The sequence below is a fragment of the Eutrigla gurnardus genome (genome assembly GCF_963514095.1).
Source record: "Eutrigla gurnardus genome assembly, chromosome: 1".
Lineage (NCBI taxonomy): Eukaryota > Metazoa > Chordata > Actinopteri > Perciformes > Triglidae > Eutrigla > Eutrigla gurnardus.
Window position 1 is genome coordinate 11,186,378 of NC_139915.1, and position 18,531 is coordinate 11,204,908.

Genomic DNA, 18,531 nt, shown 5'->3' on the forward strand with positions numbered 1-18,531 from the left:
TTGTTCTATTTTATCTGTTCAGGCAACTCCACTCATTTTGCTCGCCGTTTTTTCGAATGCCATCCTCTCATGCATGTCATGAACTTCTTTTTGTATTTAAAATGTTCAAAAAAATCATTACCTACTTATTGTCTAAACAGAATTACGTGATTTTTAATGAATAAATAAAGAAATGGCTAAGTATATTAATGATGATCGAAGAGCTGAGATGAGCCATCCACATTACCCAAGTCGCACCCCCCCCCATCTGGATTCTCACCACTAGTCACAAGATAAACATCATGTTCTTTTCTTAGCAGCACACACACACACACACACACACTGAGAAATGAATGGTGTCCTGTGATGTCAAGGAAGAGTGCATACAGTGGTATCTCTAAGGTAATTAAACAGAACTAAAGGTCTGCTGTGACTGCGAGGGCTTGGCAGGCGTAGACTAATGGTAAAGCTGAATAAAGTGTGTTTTATCCCCCTAATGAAACTCATCTTCGCAGCTCATAAGGATACAGACAGGTTCAAGGGAGTAGCATTACAGGCCCAAAGAGACTTCCAGCAGGATGTTGTGATTCTTACCTTTACATGTTGGTCAGAGAAGTTCATTTTCTTCAGGGTAAACCATGTGATCCGCAGCAACTCTAATTGTTTCTGATGCAGATGATCTTTCACATCGGCTGCACTGTTTTTGCAAGATGCTTTTGTTCAAAACGACTCACAGTGAGGGCATTTGTCCTCCATGCTAACACTAGCTAGATCTATTGGACAATTGGAAGTGCATCCATTCTGAACAAACAGCTACCATCATGTCGTACATATGCTACAGTCGAAATGCTTAGAGTTTTTGAGATGATACGCATCTGTGGAAAAAGCCCTTTTGGTCCACAGAAGTAATAGAACTATTACTTCTGGCAATTTGGCATAAACACCCGGAGCTCTAATTTCAGGATGGCACATAGCTGAGCTTTGAGCTGACAAAGCCACACACGCAGTTGTTTTCCTTCTCATGCCCATTTGGTATTCCGGTGACTTACCATGAACTCGACTATGTTCGGTCTCAAAGGTAGGCGCGGTATACTTCGGTGGTTAGAACTGTCATTACACAGCAAATGCTTTCTGGGTTTCACCAATGAGCATTTCATGTGCCCCACTCTCCTACCACACTTCAACGACTAGCAGTTAACCAAACTGCAAACTCTAAATTGCCCATAGACATGAATAACATTTTCTATGGATGTGACAACAGAATGGCAACCTTTACCAGTGTGTCTCTTGCCCAGTGCATGGTAGAATGGGCTCCAATCTGCCACTAACTCTGTGGAGCAGGTATAAAGAAAAGATGAAGTTGTGAACGCATTCCGGTGGATTTTAATTTGTATGGCTCAGCTAATACTTCTACAGATTGTATCCAAAAATGTGAAATTTCTTTTTTTGTCCAGTATATATTCATGAATGTGTTTATGGAACAAATGACTGTCACTCAGCAAAGATTGTGCACCGCAAGTGTGAAAATGAGAACCGTGGAATTGTCAGCACCTTCTGAAGATGTCAGGAAAATGGCAGGTGGATGCCCCCGCCTATCCCTGCTGTCCACCAGCGGTCCTGAGCGGCTCCTTTTCTAATGTCTAACCTGTTCTTGAATTGCGTAGTGGTTTCTCTGGGACATGAACAACACTACAAGCAAATGTGTTTCTGTTTATCCTCCCACACAAATATAGGGTGCCATACATTCAGTTGTCAGGAAGCTGCATCTCACACAGAAGAAAATCTGTTTTCTTTTGGGTGGGGAGCTTTTTTGTCTGGACTGTTGTAACCTGTCAGGACGGATGCCAGTCCCACCCACACCATCCGAAAATGAATTCCCCAACCCCTATTCCAAAGCAACATAGATGTGCAACCTGCCTCTAGGCACACAATTACCAAAAGTTAGTGGCCACAGGCTGATGAGGCTGTTTTATGATGTGCCGCTGGATTCATTTTAGTCTCATTTGTAATGCAACTGTCCCCTCAACGGCACTGTGCATTTCTGGAGTACTTCCAATGTGGGACTCTCCATCAGTCATGCCACCCTCAGCAGTCCCTTCAGCATCTAATGTTTCAGTTAAATTTGGAACTAAAACAATTCCCCCCCCCCCCAAAAAAAGACCAAATCACCTGCACCATTATTACCATTAAACAGTCTTGCGCAGAACTTTACATCATATATGTTTAAATACATTTAGCTGACTGACAGTTACACTAAAGTCTGAATATCAATTTTAATGTTAATGTCAGGTAAATGCAGAGAAAAGATGGATGCACAACCAAACATAACAGAACATATCAAGAGTAGACCATAACTGTAATTATCCATGTATCTTTTGCTGCAACATTCCCATCCAAAATGTTCTACTTTTGCCATTTTAGCTAATGAATAGTCCCTCAAACCCCATGTCACTGCCCGCAGTCAATCAATCTCAATAACCTGTTTTATTCATGCACCTTATTTTTTTCGTCAGCGGTGACAGCATTACACACTGCAACCAAGGATCACTCTGACATTGCGGACTGAAAAATGATCAATTATAATGTTGCCAACTCTTACTTTCCCTCTCTCTGTCACTTATCCCACCGGTGATAAATGACTAGGTACTAATAAATAATCTCACATTCTGACCGGTTTATGGAGATGGACTGCCATTAATTAGAGTGACAGACAAGTGGGATATATTAAGAAGATGCATAATGAGATAAAGCAGTGTTGCTCTACCCCTCTTTCACCGATTTCCTTCAGCTCTTGCCAATAATTGGAAGAAATCGTGAGGAGGAGCTGTTTTGAAAAAAAGTGTCTTATTACATATCAGGTATAGAAAGTTAGATTTTCTACACTTGGAGTTAACATCAGCAATAAGTCAAAAAACTCAAGCTTTTGCCAGCAACATTAACAGCAGACTGAAGAGGACACAAGGCTTAGAAATGCGTTCACCAATGTTGTCACAGTGGTTCTATCCAATCGTACATTCAAAATCCAAATTGTCTCATTGGTGAACTGTGGTACAGTAGTATTAGGTGGCATTTCAGTTTTACCATGTTTGTCACTGTACACATAACTGTATTAATAATGAAAGTAGATGTTTGCCAATGACAATATTCCAATCAAGGATGGAAAATGTTCCTCATTGTTGAATAGGCTGTGTTGTATTGTAATTGTAATTGTAATTGTTGTATCTGATCTGATGGAATTGCACAATAACATCCACCCAATGTATATGGTCCAGTACTGGACCATATAAAACGCTTAAATGAGGGTAAACTTACACAGAAAATCCATTTATCCATCTTCATATTAAAAATGTGTGTTTTGGTGGGCTGGTAGTTGTTTATTTACTGATGTCTCTGCATGTGAGTCAGAAGATGGAAACAGTTTCATGCCAATGACAGCAGACAGTCTGACAGATTGACTGGCGTGTTGCCATTCAACGCAGCCCAGCCTAAAGCAGCATCAGTAAAAAATCCCCACCTGTGTTGCATAGCTAAATAAAGCTGCAGGCAGTTCATGTATTTGGTAGCCGAGCTGTAAATGGATAAATAACTGAGAATAAATTCAAGTGAGCCGACTATTTTTAGGAGACAGAAAACTGTCTTAAATAAGCAAGTTTGGCGTACAATATGGCCTTTGCTGATAAGAAAAACAAGTTGGATGCGACGGTATGTAGCGCTGCCACCCAGATAACCCATTCCCTCCTTTCTCTCTGCTTCTCCTCCGTGTTGTTGTTGGTCATCTGGTCAGTTGGTCAGTTAAAGACAGTGATTTATGCCTGGGGCTTCATGCAGCATAGCCTCATTACACACAGCCATTTTGAGAATCAGCAGATAATTACAGTATACATCATAGACCTCATGGGGCCCAGACTATTCCGCTGTCATTTAGGCCATAGGCCACGGAAAACTGGATTCTAACCTCATTTGTAATATAATTTTGTCTTCATTTTACAGGAATTCTTGTAGGAAATTTGTTGTGCAATGTTGACTTGACATTTTTTTTTTTTTTCAAATTGCTCTACTGTGAATAGTCATTACAAATAATGATTTTTGGCTAATGGTATATCTTTATTGAATAAAAAGGCAGTGAAGACAATTCAGAGTGAAGCTCATTTGAGGGTAGTAAAATAGGTTTAATTAATATTGAATTGAATGTTTAGCTTTCTTTGCACCGGAGCTAAATATATTGTGTTTGTGAGCTGTAAAACTGACAAGTCTTCATCCACAAATGACAAACAAGTAATTAAATAACAAACCAAACACAAACAAGCAATTCTAACAGACTTTTTTTCTTTCAATCTTCAACAAAGGGAACATTAACACGTGCCCGAACGGAACTGAACCCTGAATATCTGGACCTCCGTCCGCGGGCCGAGCTGAACCCAGAATATTGGACCCCTTGCACCCCTTTAGTGAGTACTGATGGTCTCATTCCTCACCAAACAATCACCATAGATTCACTTAGCAAAAGTCATTACTTACAAACTAATTTTATGTTGTAAAGCAATTCACTTCACATCCCTGGCATGTTAAGCTCAGTTATGACTTGTTAGATTTAGTATCATTTTCTCATTCATGACCGTCTACGTTTAGGCATGCTTCTGTATGAGAAGCTGCACAGAAAAACTACATTTTGCTTCTTAGTTACTGTGACATATTGTACTTACAGCATCATTAAATCCAGAGCCTAATGCGATGCTAATATTCATGCCATTTTTACTTGAGTAATACGTATTTGTCTCATTACCTCCATGCTTAAAAAACACAGTGCTTGATAGTCATCTGGGGGTTGAAGGAGGTTTGCTTGTGTTGCTTTGCTTGCACACTGGTGAATCTTAATGATGTCAGTTTTTCTCACTCTCTGTTATCAACTACAGTAAATCAACATGGGGGGGTTTCTTGTAAAGCCGCAGTCAAACCATATTCTGCATCGTAGCATATTGTCATGCCGCCCTTGTGTTATTGATGTGTGAACTATTTACTGAAAGATGATCACATCGTATATATCAATACATAACATGTAAAGGGAAATTTTCTATTTTATAGAATATATATATATATATATATATATATATATATATAGATATCACAGTTTGTTTTACAAATCACTGTCTTGCAGTTATCCTCATTAGTTGTAGTCTCAGATTTCTCTACATTAAACATTCATCATCGGTTCTGCTCCCTTGGGTCCAACATCAGCAAAAGGGAAAAGCTAACAAGACGAAGGTATAGACACAATGTAAACACCATGAAGTGAGGTCCCTCCTACCCAAACTCCCCTGGGCTGGGATCATCAGACGCAGAGGGATACTCCAGCGTGCATGCAATGGGAGCAGAAAGCCAGAAACGTCTTTCTGTGTACCTACTTCGTGAGCAGTTTAAATGAATGGACAGAAATTATGCACGTTTTGTCATCTCTCCGGATTTGACCCCAGCCCGGACATAGGCCTGTCAAATTTGAATTTGATCACATATTCACTTTTTGAACAATAATTATTATACAACCTTAATAAGGAGTAACCCATAAGACAAACCCATAAGATTATAATAATAATCATAATAATAATGATTATATGTATTAAAGAACTACAGTTGCAGTCGTTCAACATGTAAATATCTCGGATGGTATCTCTTAGCTCCTCCTTTCATGTCCATGAAGCTTCTTGGAGTCATAGTGCTTGAATTTATGTAATTTCATCAAATGGAAACCCCACTGGCCATTTAAATAAACAGGAAAACAATAACCCTTTGTTACCGCTCCACTGGTAACACAGCACCTTGTCACAAACCTTGCTGCTTCTCTTATTGGATGTGAATTCATGTTAAGTTCCATTAACAAATACTGTGACTTTTATCTTTGCTGTGAGACATCATTCCCCAAGCATATAAATGATTGAGGGAGCTGTTATATGATCTATGGGACACAGTGTTGTGTCTCCCTAATGTCAATATTTGGACTTTAGCCTGATTTAATGAACAGATTTTCTCAGAGATCTCCCCCAAGCTGTGGTCAATGGTAGATCTCTCTGGCTTCGTTAAAGCACTGCAATGTTTGCTTATTGGGCCTTGCAGGACTAAAGAAGCTCAAAGACAAACACACACACACACACACACACACACACACACACACACACACACACACACACACACACACACACACTTAAACACACTTAAACACACTTAAACACACAAAAAGGCATGCTCACACACCAGCACCACAGAGGAGGCCCCTGTCTTCCAGCCCAAGAGGGAATGATGACTCTCATTATCGCCTCAAAGCAAGATGGCCACAGTGCCCCTGCTCGGCAGCCCTATTAAGTTACCAGACAGCTTCATTGTATTGGTGTTCGATAATTTCCTTTCCTCTGTCATTCTGAGTGCATCAGGGAGTTGTTGGGGTGGGGGCGTCATTTCAGCTGGCTGGAAATGACGCCCGGTAGTCAGTGAATCTCTGGGTCGGTGAATCTCTGGGCTTTCCTTCAATAATTAGAAAAAAATCAATCTGATAAAAATAAAAAAAATAAAATAAAAAAATAAATAAATTGGAATGGAATGGATGCTTGACAAGTCCCAACACATTACTTTCTCCAGAGAAGTTGTTTTGCGGCAGGATAAATAGCCTATAAGAATCTGGGAAAAGTCACCTTGTAGACTGCATATGACCCACTGATTTATTGGAGTTTTTCACTCTGTGGTCCCCCGACTCATAGAGATCAATATATATACTGCCATGTATATTTATTACCAGTGTCTGGAACACTGGAGTTTCCAAATGTATTACAATATCGCCGTGCAGGGAATCCAAAACAATCAAAGCTGTATGCCCACGGGGATATTCTGTACGCCACTAAATTGAACTGCGATACTTCCTTTTTGTAAATTATACTATCAAATAAGATTATATGGCAATTTAGCAAGACATTAATTTAGTTAAGCTCCTTCTTTTTCTTGTTAAAAAGAAAAGAAAGAGATATGAGTAACAGGTGACCTATTTTGCTCTCATGAGGCACAGGTGCATGCTCTATTCTGGCTTTACAACATCTGGTGTGTCATTTAGGTGCGCACATTCTTGTTGCTGTTCTGCCGGAAATTTAACCTAAAAACAATTATTAAGGCTTGGCAATTTCAGAGCTCCAACGTAGGTATTTGAAGAAGCATTTGAGCTTGTAGAACCCATTTCTGAGATGGAGGGTGCTTGTAAGTTTAATCAGCTTTGGGTACAGACCTTTTAATGGAAATTTGAATTAATGTTGGATAATAACAATGGGGAAAAAATGTGGCCAGTAAAAAGGAAGCGGGGAGGAGAGTATACACACAACCACCACCACACACACACACACACACACACACACACACACACACAAAACATATTGTTGCTCTGTGGGAGAGGAAACGGCATGTATGTGGTTTAACTCGTCTTGAGTGATTATGAAATCCTTTTGGAAAATCGTGACCTTCAAAAGAGACACGCTTACTTCCAGTTTTCATAGTTATGTTGCAGTTTTGCAAGCTTCTACCATTCGAGGTGACATTAGGCATGTTGTCCTTAACAATCCTTGTAGGAGTCACTGTGGGCGCTCAGGATGAGCCAATGACAAACTCAGTTTACACATAGGGTAAATGCATTACTGTCTCAAATGTCCTAATTGACTAAGCCAGAAAATCACATCAGCTAAAATGCTCCAGACATTTGCAGCTATTAAGGTTGACATTATATGGACCTTTGAAAGACACCGCGATGGAGTGCTAAATCATATTTAGGTATGAGCCAAGACGACAAAGGAGACGTCAGAGGGTTTGGAAATCCAATAGCCGGGATTTCGACTGAGATATCATTTGTGAGCTACACAGCAGTGTATGAGTGACAACTTGTCTGGGATCAACTTTCAGATTCATAACCTTTCAACTGCTGTTGAATTTTGACCAAAAAATTGGAATATAAAGATCTCAAACTATGATTCAGTGTTTACAATTGTGGAAGAAAAACTCTCCAGGTCCAATTCTGTGGCTGGTTCAGATGAAATTTAATCACTGCCCAGTGGAGAAAAGAAAATCACAGTGTATCCATGAAGATCCATTCTGTAGAATGGCCTAGCCGAGAGAGATTTAGGCCCCGTACACACGAAGCAAAACGAACTTTTTTTCTCCGTTTTGCCTTGGCGTCCAGACGAATCCACTGAAAAACGATTCAGCGCGCTGTAGTACATATTCCAGGTCCTTATGCGGCGCTGTTTCTGCTACAAAAATGCAGAAGAAGAGACGGAGCGTGACCGGATGTTTGCCGTTGCTATGGCAACACGTGAGAGTTATGGCTAATCTCCGCCCGACCACCCGATCAACAAACACCCATAAGATGACAATTTGGCCCGTATAAATAAAACCAACAATAAGCACCAACAGCCGTCACCCTAAGGACCTTGACGAGGCGTTGTCACACGTTGGGATGTATTAATTAGACAAATTAGACAAATAAATGCCTACATTCATGGGAAGTTAGCTAGCGGTTGTTTGTTAGCATCGTAATAAAGTAGCTTTTCCCCCGGAATATTGCCCCCCTCTCTCGGCTCCGTTTTTTTTTCATACAGCGGCCCTGATACGCTGTCGTACAGACGAGCAGAATATCTGCTACGAGCACGGAGGCCGCCGTTGTTGTTGTTGTTGTTGTTATGAGACGTCACGGGGGAAGAAATCAGGCTCCAGGGTCGAGGAGCGGGGCGATGACGTCAGCGTTTTCGTTTTCGCCGTCCACACGAAAACGATCACGAAACGGAGGGGGGGCGTTTTTTTCTTTTCCACCCTGAGAGCTGGTTTCAAAAAAGTGGAGATGAGTGGATTTGCATTGAATCAACACATGGCTCTTGTAAGAGGAAGAGACGTTTCAGGATATCAACAAGGTGTGACTGTTCTCGGGACAGCTAGACAATGTCACCACAGGGGCCATTCATCATTCCTTGATCAATGTATGTGAGATAAAGATGTTTCGGAGACAGTTCAGGAAGGGGAACAGATCAAAGGGTCTTTTCATCAAGACGACAAGTTAACCACAATCAAGTAGGGGCAGCAGGACATTTGATGAGTACAAGAGAAAGGAATATTAGTATGAGATACAAATAAGAATTGTAAGGTAACACATTTTCTTCTACACTATGTTTTGCCCAAAGTGGGATTTATCAGATAATAAACTGTGACTAAATGCGATACTAGAATTATGCTGTCGGTTTCGAAAAATGAACAGCATAGGCATTATGGAACTGTTTTCTAGTGTTTAACAAAATGAAAGGTCGAAGTTTCAAATGCTAAAAGGACAAGTTTGTGACATCACAAATCTAATTTTGGCAGCAAATGTATGATTCATCTCGCTGCTGATTGGCCGATAGGGTCCTGTATTAGTCATAGTATTTTCCCTTGACTTTTAATATATTTCATGTCTGTTGGGATTTTGATATGAATCTTCCAGAATATGTTAAATAATTTGGTTGTGATTATATTAAGAGGATATCTTTTCAGCCTGGTCTCATACGCATCATTTTCAGAAGGTCACAGCGACTGATGTAGTATGAAGAGTAGTCTATACAGAGCAGATGGCATGTGAGCTGGATGGCTCAAATAAATGCAGGACTTTCATCCAGAAGTCCATGGTTTGGGTCCCTTGCGAAACGGTAGGTTGAGTCACATGACTTGCTTGTCACTTAGTAGCCAAGTAAGCTGTTAGTCAAGTAGACGTCCACCACACTCTTTTCCTCAATCCAACTAAATGGCTGTGTCGCCTAAATCCAACTTCCTGTGAAGGTGGAAGTTTTTTTGAAAAGATGCGATTTATGTAAAGAGAGGAAACTGACATGTTGTCTCTGATCACAAATTTTCTTGATCTTTAAAAGTAACCCCAACTGTTCAGAAAAATAAAGAGCTAATTGTAATCATTTTGAATCAAATCTACTCTAAAAGAACACATTATCAAATACAGTTTCTTTGTATTGGACTGTGGATCTTTCAGACAGTTTTTTTTTTTTTTTATTGTATGAATACCAATGACTCTCCTGGAGCCATTGATGTGCCTCGTAGCACAGTATGCAACAAGCTTATATTGAATAGCCTTCTGTGAATCAAGTAAAATAAATTCCATTCTTGGCCATGGTAGCCTTTGTACAGGATGTTATTTCTTGCTTTTTTTGTTCCGATTTGGAAACTGCTACATACTTTACAGGCTCGGCTGACAAAACGTTACGGTGAGATTCAACAGCGGTCCTAAGAGAGGTGCTGTTGTCATTGTGTGCGTTTTGCTGAGACTTTGTTGTAGAGTGGAAAAATGCAAACCAGAGAGGAAGAAAGGCCAGGGGTGATATTACTTTATAGGTAACCGGTTCTGCTCTATTCCAAAACTCCAAATGATATTGCCTTTCTACAATGCACTATGCTTTAGTTGCTTTCTGCTTCACAAGTACTGATATTCGATCTATGATGAGAGTTATTCCTTGCTATGGTAAGGCACAAGCTAGCTAAAATAACTGAAATTATGCCAAGCAGTTTTGCCTTGGGAAAGCTAAATGTATTTACATTCGGCAATTACTAAATAGTACAAGCTGTCTCAATAAAAATAAAACGTAGTATTTTTTGTTGCCTTTTTATTTCCAGCACTGCAAAGCACACACAATAATTGCACACACACTCACTTTCCTTTGCAATGCTTGTAAGACTCCTCTCATCCTATCCTTCATCATCTGCATTGCTGCTTATATTACATGGATGATTCCAGTTGTCCAACACACACGCGGAGCAATCAATGAAATCCTTGAGGGCCGATTCATACACACTCCTGCTTCTGACAGGTTTTATGTATTGTGGTGCTTTCTGCAGACAGATGCACAGTCTTCCACCCGTGGATGCTTTCACTGTGCTTCATCTTCCGCTGCATACATTGGAAAAAAAATGTGACAACAGCGTTTTTGTATACCTGCATGTGTTTGGACTTTTTGGGGCATTTTGTACCTGTCATGAAATAATAACTCACCAGAGGCATCTTCAAATTCAACCTTTATTTTGATCACAACTACAAACCTCATGACCGTGTTTTGCATGCGCGATGCTATCACAGTCACAAAATCTGTCCACATGCATCCATCCATATTCTGTAAACGCTTATCTGGTTCAGGATCCTAGCTGACATTGGGCGAGGGCAGGGTACACACTGGACAGGTCACCAGTCTATCACAGGGACAGACGACCATTCGCACTTACATTCACACCTATGGGCAATTTGGAGCGATCAATTAACCTAGCCTGCATGTCTTTGAAATGTGAGTGGTTGCTGGAGTACCCAGAGGGAACCCAGGCTAGCACAGGGAGAATGTGCAAACTCCACACAGAAGGAACCCAAGTCCAGATTCGAACCCATGCCCCTCTTGCTGTGAGGTGAATCTGTCCACATACAGAAATATAATCACTCTAACATCGTATTTCAAGTCTAAACATCATTACAACAGTCATATGGATTATGTTATATGGATGGTATTTCAACAAATGCAATTACATGTATTTGTACTTAAAGATATCTTTTCTCGAGTGGATATTGGTCACCTGCCTGAAATCATAGTAGCGAAGTCAGGATTAATGGCAACGACTCTAATAAGCCGCAGTGGCTTTGTATGACACACTACTTTCTCTTCTTACTGTTCGACTTTCTCTGAAGGTCAGTTTGGCCATTAGCCTATCACTGCGTGCCCCACCTCTCCACTCCAATTCTTCTCATCTCCCCTCTCCTAACTTCTCCTCCCCTCTCCGTGGTCTGAAGGGAGATGCAATGGGGCTAAATTTATCATCATGCAAGCCAAAGCTAAGATGTTAAAAGAGAACTCCCGCCAGCTTGATAACTGACCGCTGACCATGATCAGCTTCACCTTCTCGAGGCATCTGTCAGAATAACATGCACCCGTTTCTCCTCCACCCTTTCCTCCATACTTCTTTTTTATCCTCCCCCTAAACTCCATCCTCCCATCCCCTGTTTTATTAACAACGGAGCTGGTGGCTTGTGATAACTGGTCACTCCTCCAGGCGTTGAAAGGCAAGGACACTCTATTATCCTAGCTAGATGGATGGGTTGAAATATTGCCTGCAACTGGTAGAGCCTGCCAAATCCTCCAGTCTTAAAACCTCTTTGTCTCTGACAAGGAGGAACATTAGTGAGAGGGCCAGGATCTTGAATAGGGATATGCTTTTCTGAATATAACATGGAGGGAGAGCAAGGCACACACAGGAGTGCATGTGTGGCAAGGAATAACAAAATTGCATCATGTTTTTATTTTTTTATTTGTTGCTCTAGATGTAAGAAGATGTATGGAAAACTTCCAGTGTAGCTTATAATAACAACACTCTGTTCTGTGTGAATGAGAGAGAGGGGGGGGGGGGGGGGGGAGAGAGTACTTTGTATACATAAAAATGATTAACATGGTGCAGGTAGACAGCCGGTCAGCCAGACAGCAGGGTCACAATTAATTAGTGTCCTAATTATCTGTGACCTTTACTGCACAACAGTGCATACTTGTTTTACCCTCTGTGTCTCTGCCAATTCATTAAGGAAAATGTAGCCTTCATGCACCTTAAAACAAGCTTTGAGAGACAGCTATTGTGTTGTAGTTTATCCGTGGCTCTTTGTCTTTAGAGAGATGACACGAATCTGTTGAGTGTTTTGAAAATTCAGCAGTGAAACCCAGGTGGTATATGCCAAAATCATCCTACTTCACACTTGATTTATTCCCTCAGTAAACTTTGTTCACCAGCACATTCTCACTCCTGAACGTTGATGCTCTAGGTATCCCCCTGGTGTCAGTTTTCAGGTCAACAAAACCACTTAGTTAGGTTTTGGAGTGTGGTTAACTTGATAGTCACACGCTAGTCACGAGTCATTAGTCACATGAGTCACATGACATGTGACTCGTGACTCATGTGACTAATGACTCATGTGACTCACCACTCATAAGATTCATGACTTATGTGCCAAAATGTCAATTTTTAATTTTAGTTTTGTGCAGGTCAGTAACAGAGGTCTCCTCGACGAAAGTCCTGTTTGTTTCACCGATCCACCTAAAGTGTTCACAATGACATGGCTGGGTTTACACTGGAGTTGAATAAAAGCTGGGTTCATTGATATCAGATGCCCAGGGGCGCTGAACAACCATCAGTATTTAACCAGTTGGGAGTGAGACCAGGTTGTGTAAATATGAGTTTATGGTATCATCACTACTTTCAAGTAAAATAGACAATAAAGCTGTGTATGCTTTTTGGTGTGGCTACCTTGTCCCTGACAAAACCAATGGGTGACGACATGGTGACTATACCCACTTCTTAAATACAGTCCGTGGGTAAGACCAATAAAGTTTCAGAAGTTGTCAAAATCCATTTGGTACATTGTGAGACACATGAACAAGGTGCAGGAACAACCTATTCCATCTAAACAACTTGTGTGTTGTCGCTTTGTAGCTGACAATTGTTGCTGGATGCTATTTAATCCATTATTTCTTGTATTTACATCACCAACACTTTTGTTAGATTTGAAAATAGGAAGTAGTGCTCCTTGTCGCCCGCTCTCCACAGCCAGAAGGCTCTCCTAATTTGCTTTACAGCGTGCACTCCCACTGTGGTGCAGACAATTTGAGGAGGATGGATTTTGTTTATAAATCAAGTGATTTCTAAAAGGCAAAAAATAAAATAAAAAAAAATCTATTTCATGTCATGTTAGGGGTTAGTATCTCCAAATCCGTCTTTGTGGGTTTTTATTCTAAAGTCTGGTCAGTTGTTCAAACAGCTTCAAAAAGTTTCTTTGTTCATGTTCAGTTGCAAAGTAAAGTAGCTTGATGATATTACGCTGTCGGCAGGGAGTACATCTGAGGGAATAGATGTACGGCTAGCATACAAAGCATATGACTGTGACACAGCAAGATGTACTCTTCTGTTTTAGCTTACCTATGATCTTGTCCTTTGTGACGGTCCCAGAGTCCAGTGTGTGTGTGTGTGTGTGTGTGTGTGTGTGTGTGTGTGTGTGCCTAAATAGGAATGCCTGGCCAGTGTTTCTCAGCAATTTAACTGCACCTGCACAAACACCAGGCATTACATCTGTATCACTTAAAGGAATAATTCTCCCATTTGCATTAAGCTTTGTAAACCTGGTAGTACTTTTAAATGGTCACGCATCATTCCCTCATTTTCCCCGGAGATCTCCATATTTCTATTCTGAAAAGGCGCGTCGTCATTTGGCTTCATCGGAGGCTGCTTTGGTCAGAGGGGATAAGACTAGTTCCTTATGTTTTCAACCCGCCTATAGGGGGTGGGACCCACTGAGGCTACAGACCAATTACAGATCAGTGGTGGGAACTTACTACTGATTCAGGGTGTGAGCGGAACCGGACCAGTCCTTTTATAATAAAAGCGCCGCTCTGCGGTCTGTCCAAAATCCGCTGGCGACCATTGCTCGCTGCTGGCCGCGCCGATCCAGAGTGTTTACTAGAAATATGTGCAGACACGACCTGTCAGTAAAGTTTTAGTCATGTTCTCTGTGTTGTTCTCTCTTATTGATGACTTTGAGATGGCGCTTTTTGAAAACAACGTAAAGCCATGCGTGTGTCGTATTACGCCGTGATGACATACATCGTACGTACAAGAAGCATTCGGGCCGAGGCCCGTTTGGTCTCCCGTGCAGTGCGAGTGCAAATCGGCGGGGGACTGGGGAGGGGGGGACAATCGTGCTGAGGCACGGTACGGATCAAATGAGTGATCAGTGGGAGTGGCTTGTGGAGCTGTGCATTGTGGGAGTTGTTGTCTTCCATCCACATGAGCCAAAAAGTCACTGTCTGCTTTTTTTTCGGTCAAGATGGCACCAAATTCTAAATGTATTTTACATTTCAACTACATAAATGACCCAAATGGTTGACTGGATTTGTAGCCTACAACTTATTTTTCTCTTAACATTGTCAAGTTATGAATAGAAATGACTCATACATGGATGTCCATGAAATAATATCCCTATTTACACTGTTACATATTTGCGATTGAGGACACTCTGAATTATGAAGGATGAAGGATGTGCACCTCTATTTATCCATTTAAAATCGTACTTATCAAATACATCCAAGTACACGTATGCTGTTAAGAAACATCTCAAACAAGCCTATGACCATAATATGAAGTAAGAACTATACATAGGAGAGAATGGCCAAGGCCACTCAAAACTCTTAGAAACATTTTTTTGCACATGAACAGTTATAATAGGGTTATTAACAATTAGTCATTTTGAAAAATAGTAAGAATTTACTGAAATGAGACTTGTTAACCACAGGATTCACATAAATTTCCATTTGGCATCTCTCACAGAAATGTTTAGCTAGAAGTTTTATCACCGCCTGAAGGACTTCTTTTTACACGGCATGCTCATCGTCAATGCTTTTTTAATTGAATTAAGGAGCACTCAGTGTGGCATCTCTCTTATTGTTATCTTCTAGGTGTACAGGGTTATTAAAGAGGGAAGCATGTTAAGTCATTTGTTATCCCTGGCATTCTAATAAACATGTTGGCTTTGGGCAAGGGCCGTAGGTTGTCTGTGCAGTTCAGATTGATACTCCTGCCATATCTAGAGATACACCTCATTATACTAAGAGGATGCTTTAAGAGGAGATGAATCTGGGAGAGAGCGTGGAAGCCAAAGCAGACGAGATGAAAACTGCTCCACATATTGATGTTTCTTGGTTTGTTCCTTCTTTTCTAGGAAAGAGGAGAGTCACAATGACATCTCAAACCACATGTGCATAGGAGATCTGGCGTACACATATCAAAAAAACATTGAGTGAAATGTATTTGGAAATGATGTTGTTTTGCCACTGGTTTTTTTTTTTTAACAATGTGATGTGTAAAATTACATCCAAAAGGGATTACAAACACACACAACAACAATACAACTTCATTGCCCCAATTATTCCCAACGTTTTTTTTTTTTTCAACTCAAGCACTGGTTCTTGACACATATAACCCCATGGGTTTAGGTGTCAGGGAAGGCTTGATTTTACTAATTGGTGCCAAAGCTGTTAATTGGAGCTGTAGAAAGAAGTGGAGAATTGGAGGGTGCTCTCCTGGGAAATATGTGTTTCGACCTCATTTTCCACCTTTACTCATTGTTTTTCTAACTATCTCTCTGCACAGAGGACATCCGTTTGTTGTCACAACAAAATGCCCAGTAGAGAATTATAATGTAATATGAGAGACAAACATATCACACACAGCACAGTACTGTATTTAGAGTAAGATAAAAGACCCTGGTGGTGCAGAAAATGTCTGAACATCTACCGTTAGTAGCTTTACAAATTGAATACATTAACAAATTCCTCAGTGAGGTCTTTCCGATGCCTCCGATACTGTGAAGCCCACAGCGGGTGACGAAGTACCAGGAGTAAACTATAGTATAAGATGTGGATTGCAATGCTGTTGCCACTTACAACGGCCAATATCAAGACTAAGGGCCCTAGTTTCGTGGCGCAGCGCAGGGCGGCGCAGGGTGGCGCAGGGTGGCGGAACCGGCGCAATGCAGCCTTGCGCACCGTCAGTTTGGCAGTTTGGTGGATCGCCTGCGCCAAGATGGATGTGGCGGCGCAGCAGGGGGAGGCGTCACAGATTCAGCTTGGCGTAGCGGAAGTTTCGTGGCAAAAAGCCTCGCCGAGACTGCGCTGAAAGCTCGCCAGCTCCAACCTGGTCTACTTTCGGCGCAAGGCGTAAATAAAGTCCATTCATTCAATGCGAATCACAGCTGGCACCGCGGTCAAGCCAGCCGCAACTTCGATCTCCGTGGTCAAATCAGCCGCACTTAAATTTCGAGTGAACAAGTATTCTCAGCGTTGCGGTAAATGCGGAGAAACATCGCATTACTTCCGGTTTTCAAAATAAAGGTATTAAGAACAGTAAGCTATATATCGAACCTACCAAACATTGAAAATAAAATGTTACATTAAAGTGTTTCATGCACCTATGATGAATAAAAAACACTTGTTATCATTTGTTTTACTGCACCAATGTGGAGAAATGCCAAAATAAAAGTCCCATATTTATACCTGAGATTGCATCTTTGCCCATATTTGACTTACTGTAAAAACACTTTGCGCAATAATTCCTGGCTATGGGTGGTATATTTGACTTCTACACATAGAGGACTACAACTATACTTTAAATCAAACATTTTTACTGTACCAATGTGGAGAAATTCAAATATAAAAGTCCCATATTTATACATGCAGATTGCATATTTGACCACATTTGAGCTACTGTAAAAAGACTTTGCTCAATAATTCCTGGCTATGGGTGGTATATTTGACTTCTACACATAGAGGACTACAACTATACTTTAAATCAAACATTTTTACTGTAGCAATGTGGAGAAATTCAAGTATAAAAGTCCCATATTTATAGGAATAATAGGTCGATTTCTGAATATTTGAGGTGCTATAAAAAATACTTTTCTCAATAATTCCAGAATGACACTGATTGATTTGAGTTGAGGACATCTCTAACAACATACCTACCGAAAATCAAGCATTTTTACTGTACCAATTAAGAGAAATTACAAAGTAAAAGTCCTACATTTAACGAATAATAGGTCGATTTCTGAATATTTGAGGTGCTATAAAAGTACTTTTCTCAATAATTCCAGAATGACACTGATTGATTTGAGTTGAGGACATCTCTGACTGCATACATACCAAAAATGAAGCATTTTGACTATTTTTACATTTTTATGTAGGACTTTTACTTTGTAATTTCTCTTAATTGGTACAGTAAAAATGCTTGATTTTCGGATGTTCGGTTGCTTCTGTCATCGGGTTGACGGAACTTGCACTGAACCTCCCCTAACGCATTAAAGGTGAGGAGAGGAGCTCATTTGATTGGTGAAGATCTGAATCGGCTGTATTAATCCCAGTCCACGCCTCGTCTCCTCCTTGTCTCCCACTCACGCCTTCTTCTCCTCCCTCTTTCCCACTTGCGGCAGTGGGCGAGACGGGAGGTGTGCCTGCGCGAGCCTGCGCGGTGCACGAAACTTGCAAAGTCCAGGCGGACACACCCCGTCGGCGCGGCGCAGGTGCGCTGAAAGCTAACTGCGCCTGGTCTACGAAACTAGGGCCCATAAACTGACATCGGCTATCATACTGGCAACAATTAATATAATTTCAGTGTTACGCTGCTATTATTGTCATTGCTGTGTTTTTGAAGTGCACTAGCTTTCATGAGAGAACTCGATGATCAGTGTGTCCATTACAGCGAAGGCTCTTTTCTCAGTATTTTTGATCTACTATTGTCGGTTATGCTGTCTTCTTCCTCTCCTACTGTGATCAGTTAATCTCTTCCAGCCATGTTACCTTTTCTCAGAGGCCATCCCCTCAAATGCTCAAATGATTTCCCATTGTCAGCCACATTAGCAGCTTTAAACTCCCTGTCACCCTGCAACAGCATCATGCTGTGCACCTTGGGAAATACAGTAGGTACAATTTA

The 18,531-nt window shown here is 41.0% G+C and overlaps 1 protein-coding gene across 4 annotated transcripts in view; it reads left to right on the forward strand.

Annotated features, from left to right (window-relative positions):
- Nucleotides 1–18,531, forward strand: part of pcdh9 (protocadherin 9) — a 206,650-nt gene that overhangs the window by 47,933 nt on the left and 140,186 nt on the right. For 2 of the 4 annotated variants that reach the window (XM_084011206.1, XM_084011208.1), the window contains exon 2: nucleotides 4,326–4,427. The exons of the other annotated variants lie outside the window; for them this stretch is intronic. In XM_084011206.1, coding sequence (XP_083867332.1) covers nucleotides 4,326–4,427 — 102 coding nt within the window. The remainder of the gene's footprint in view (nucleotides 1–4,325; nucleotides 4,428–18,531) is intronic. 4 annotated transcript variants of the gene reach the window in all.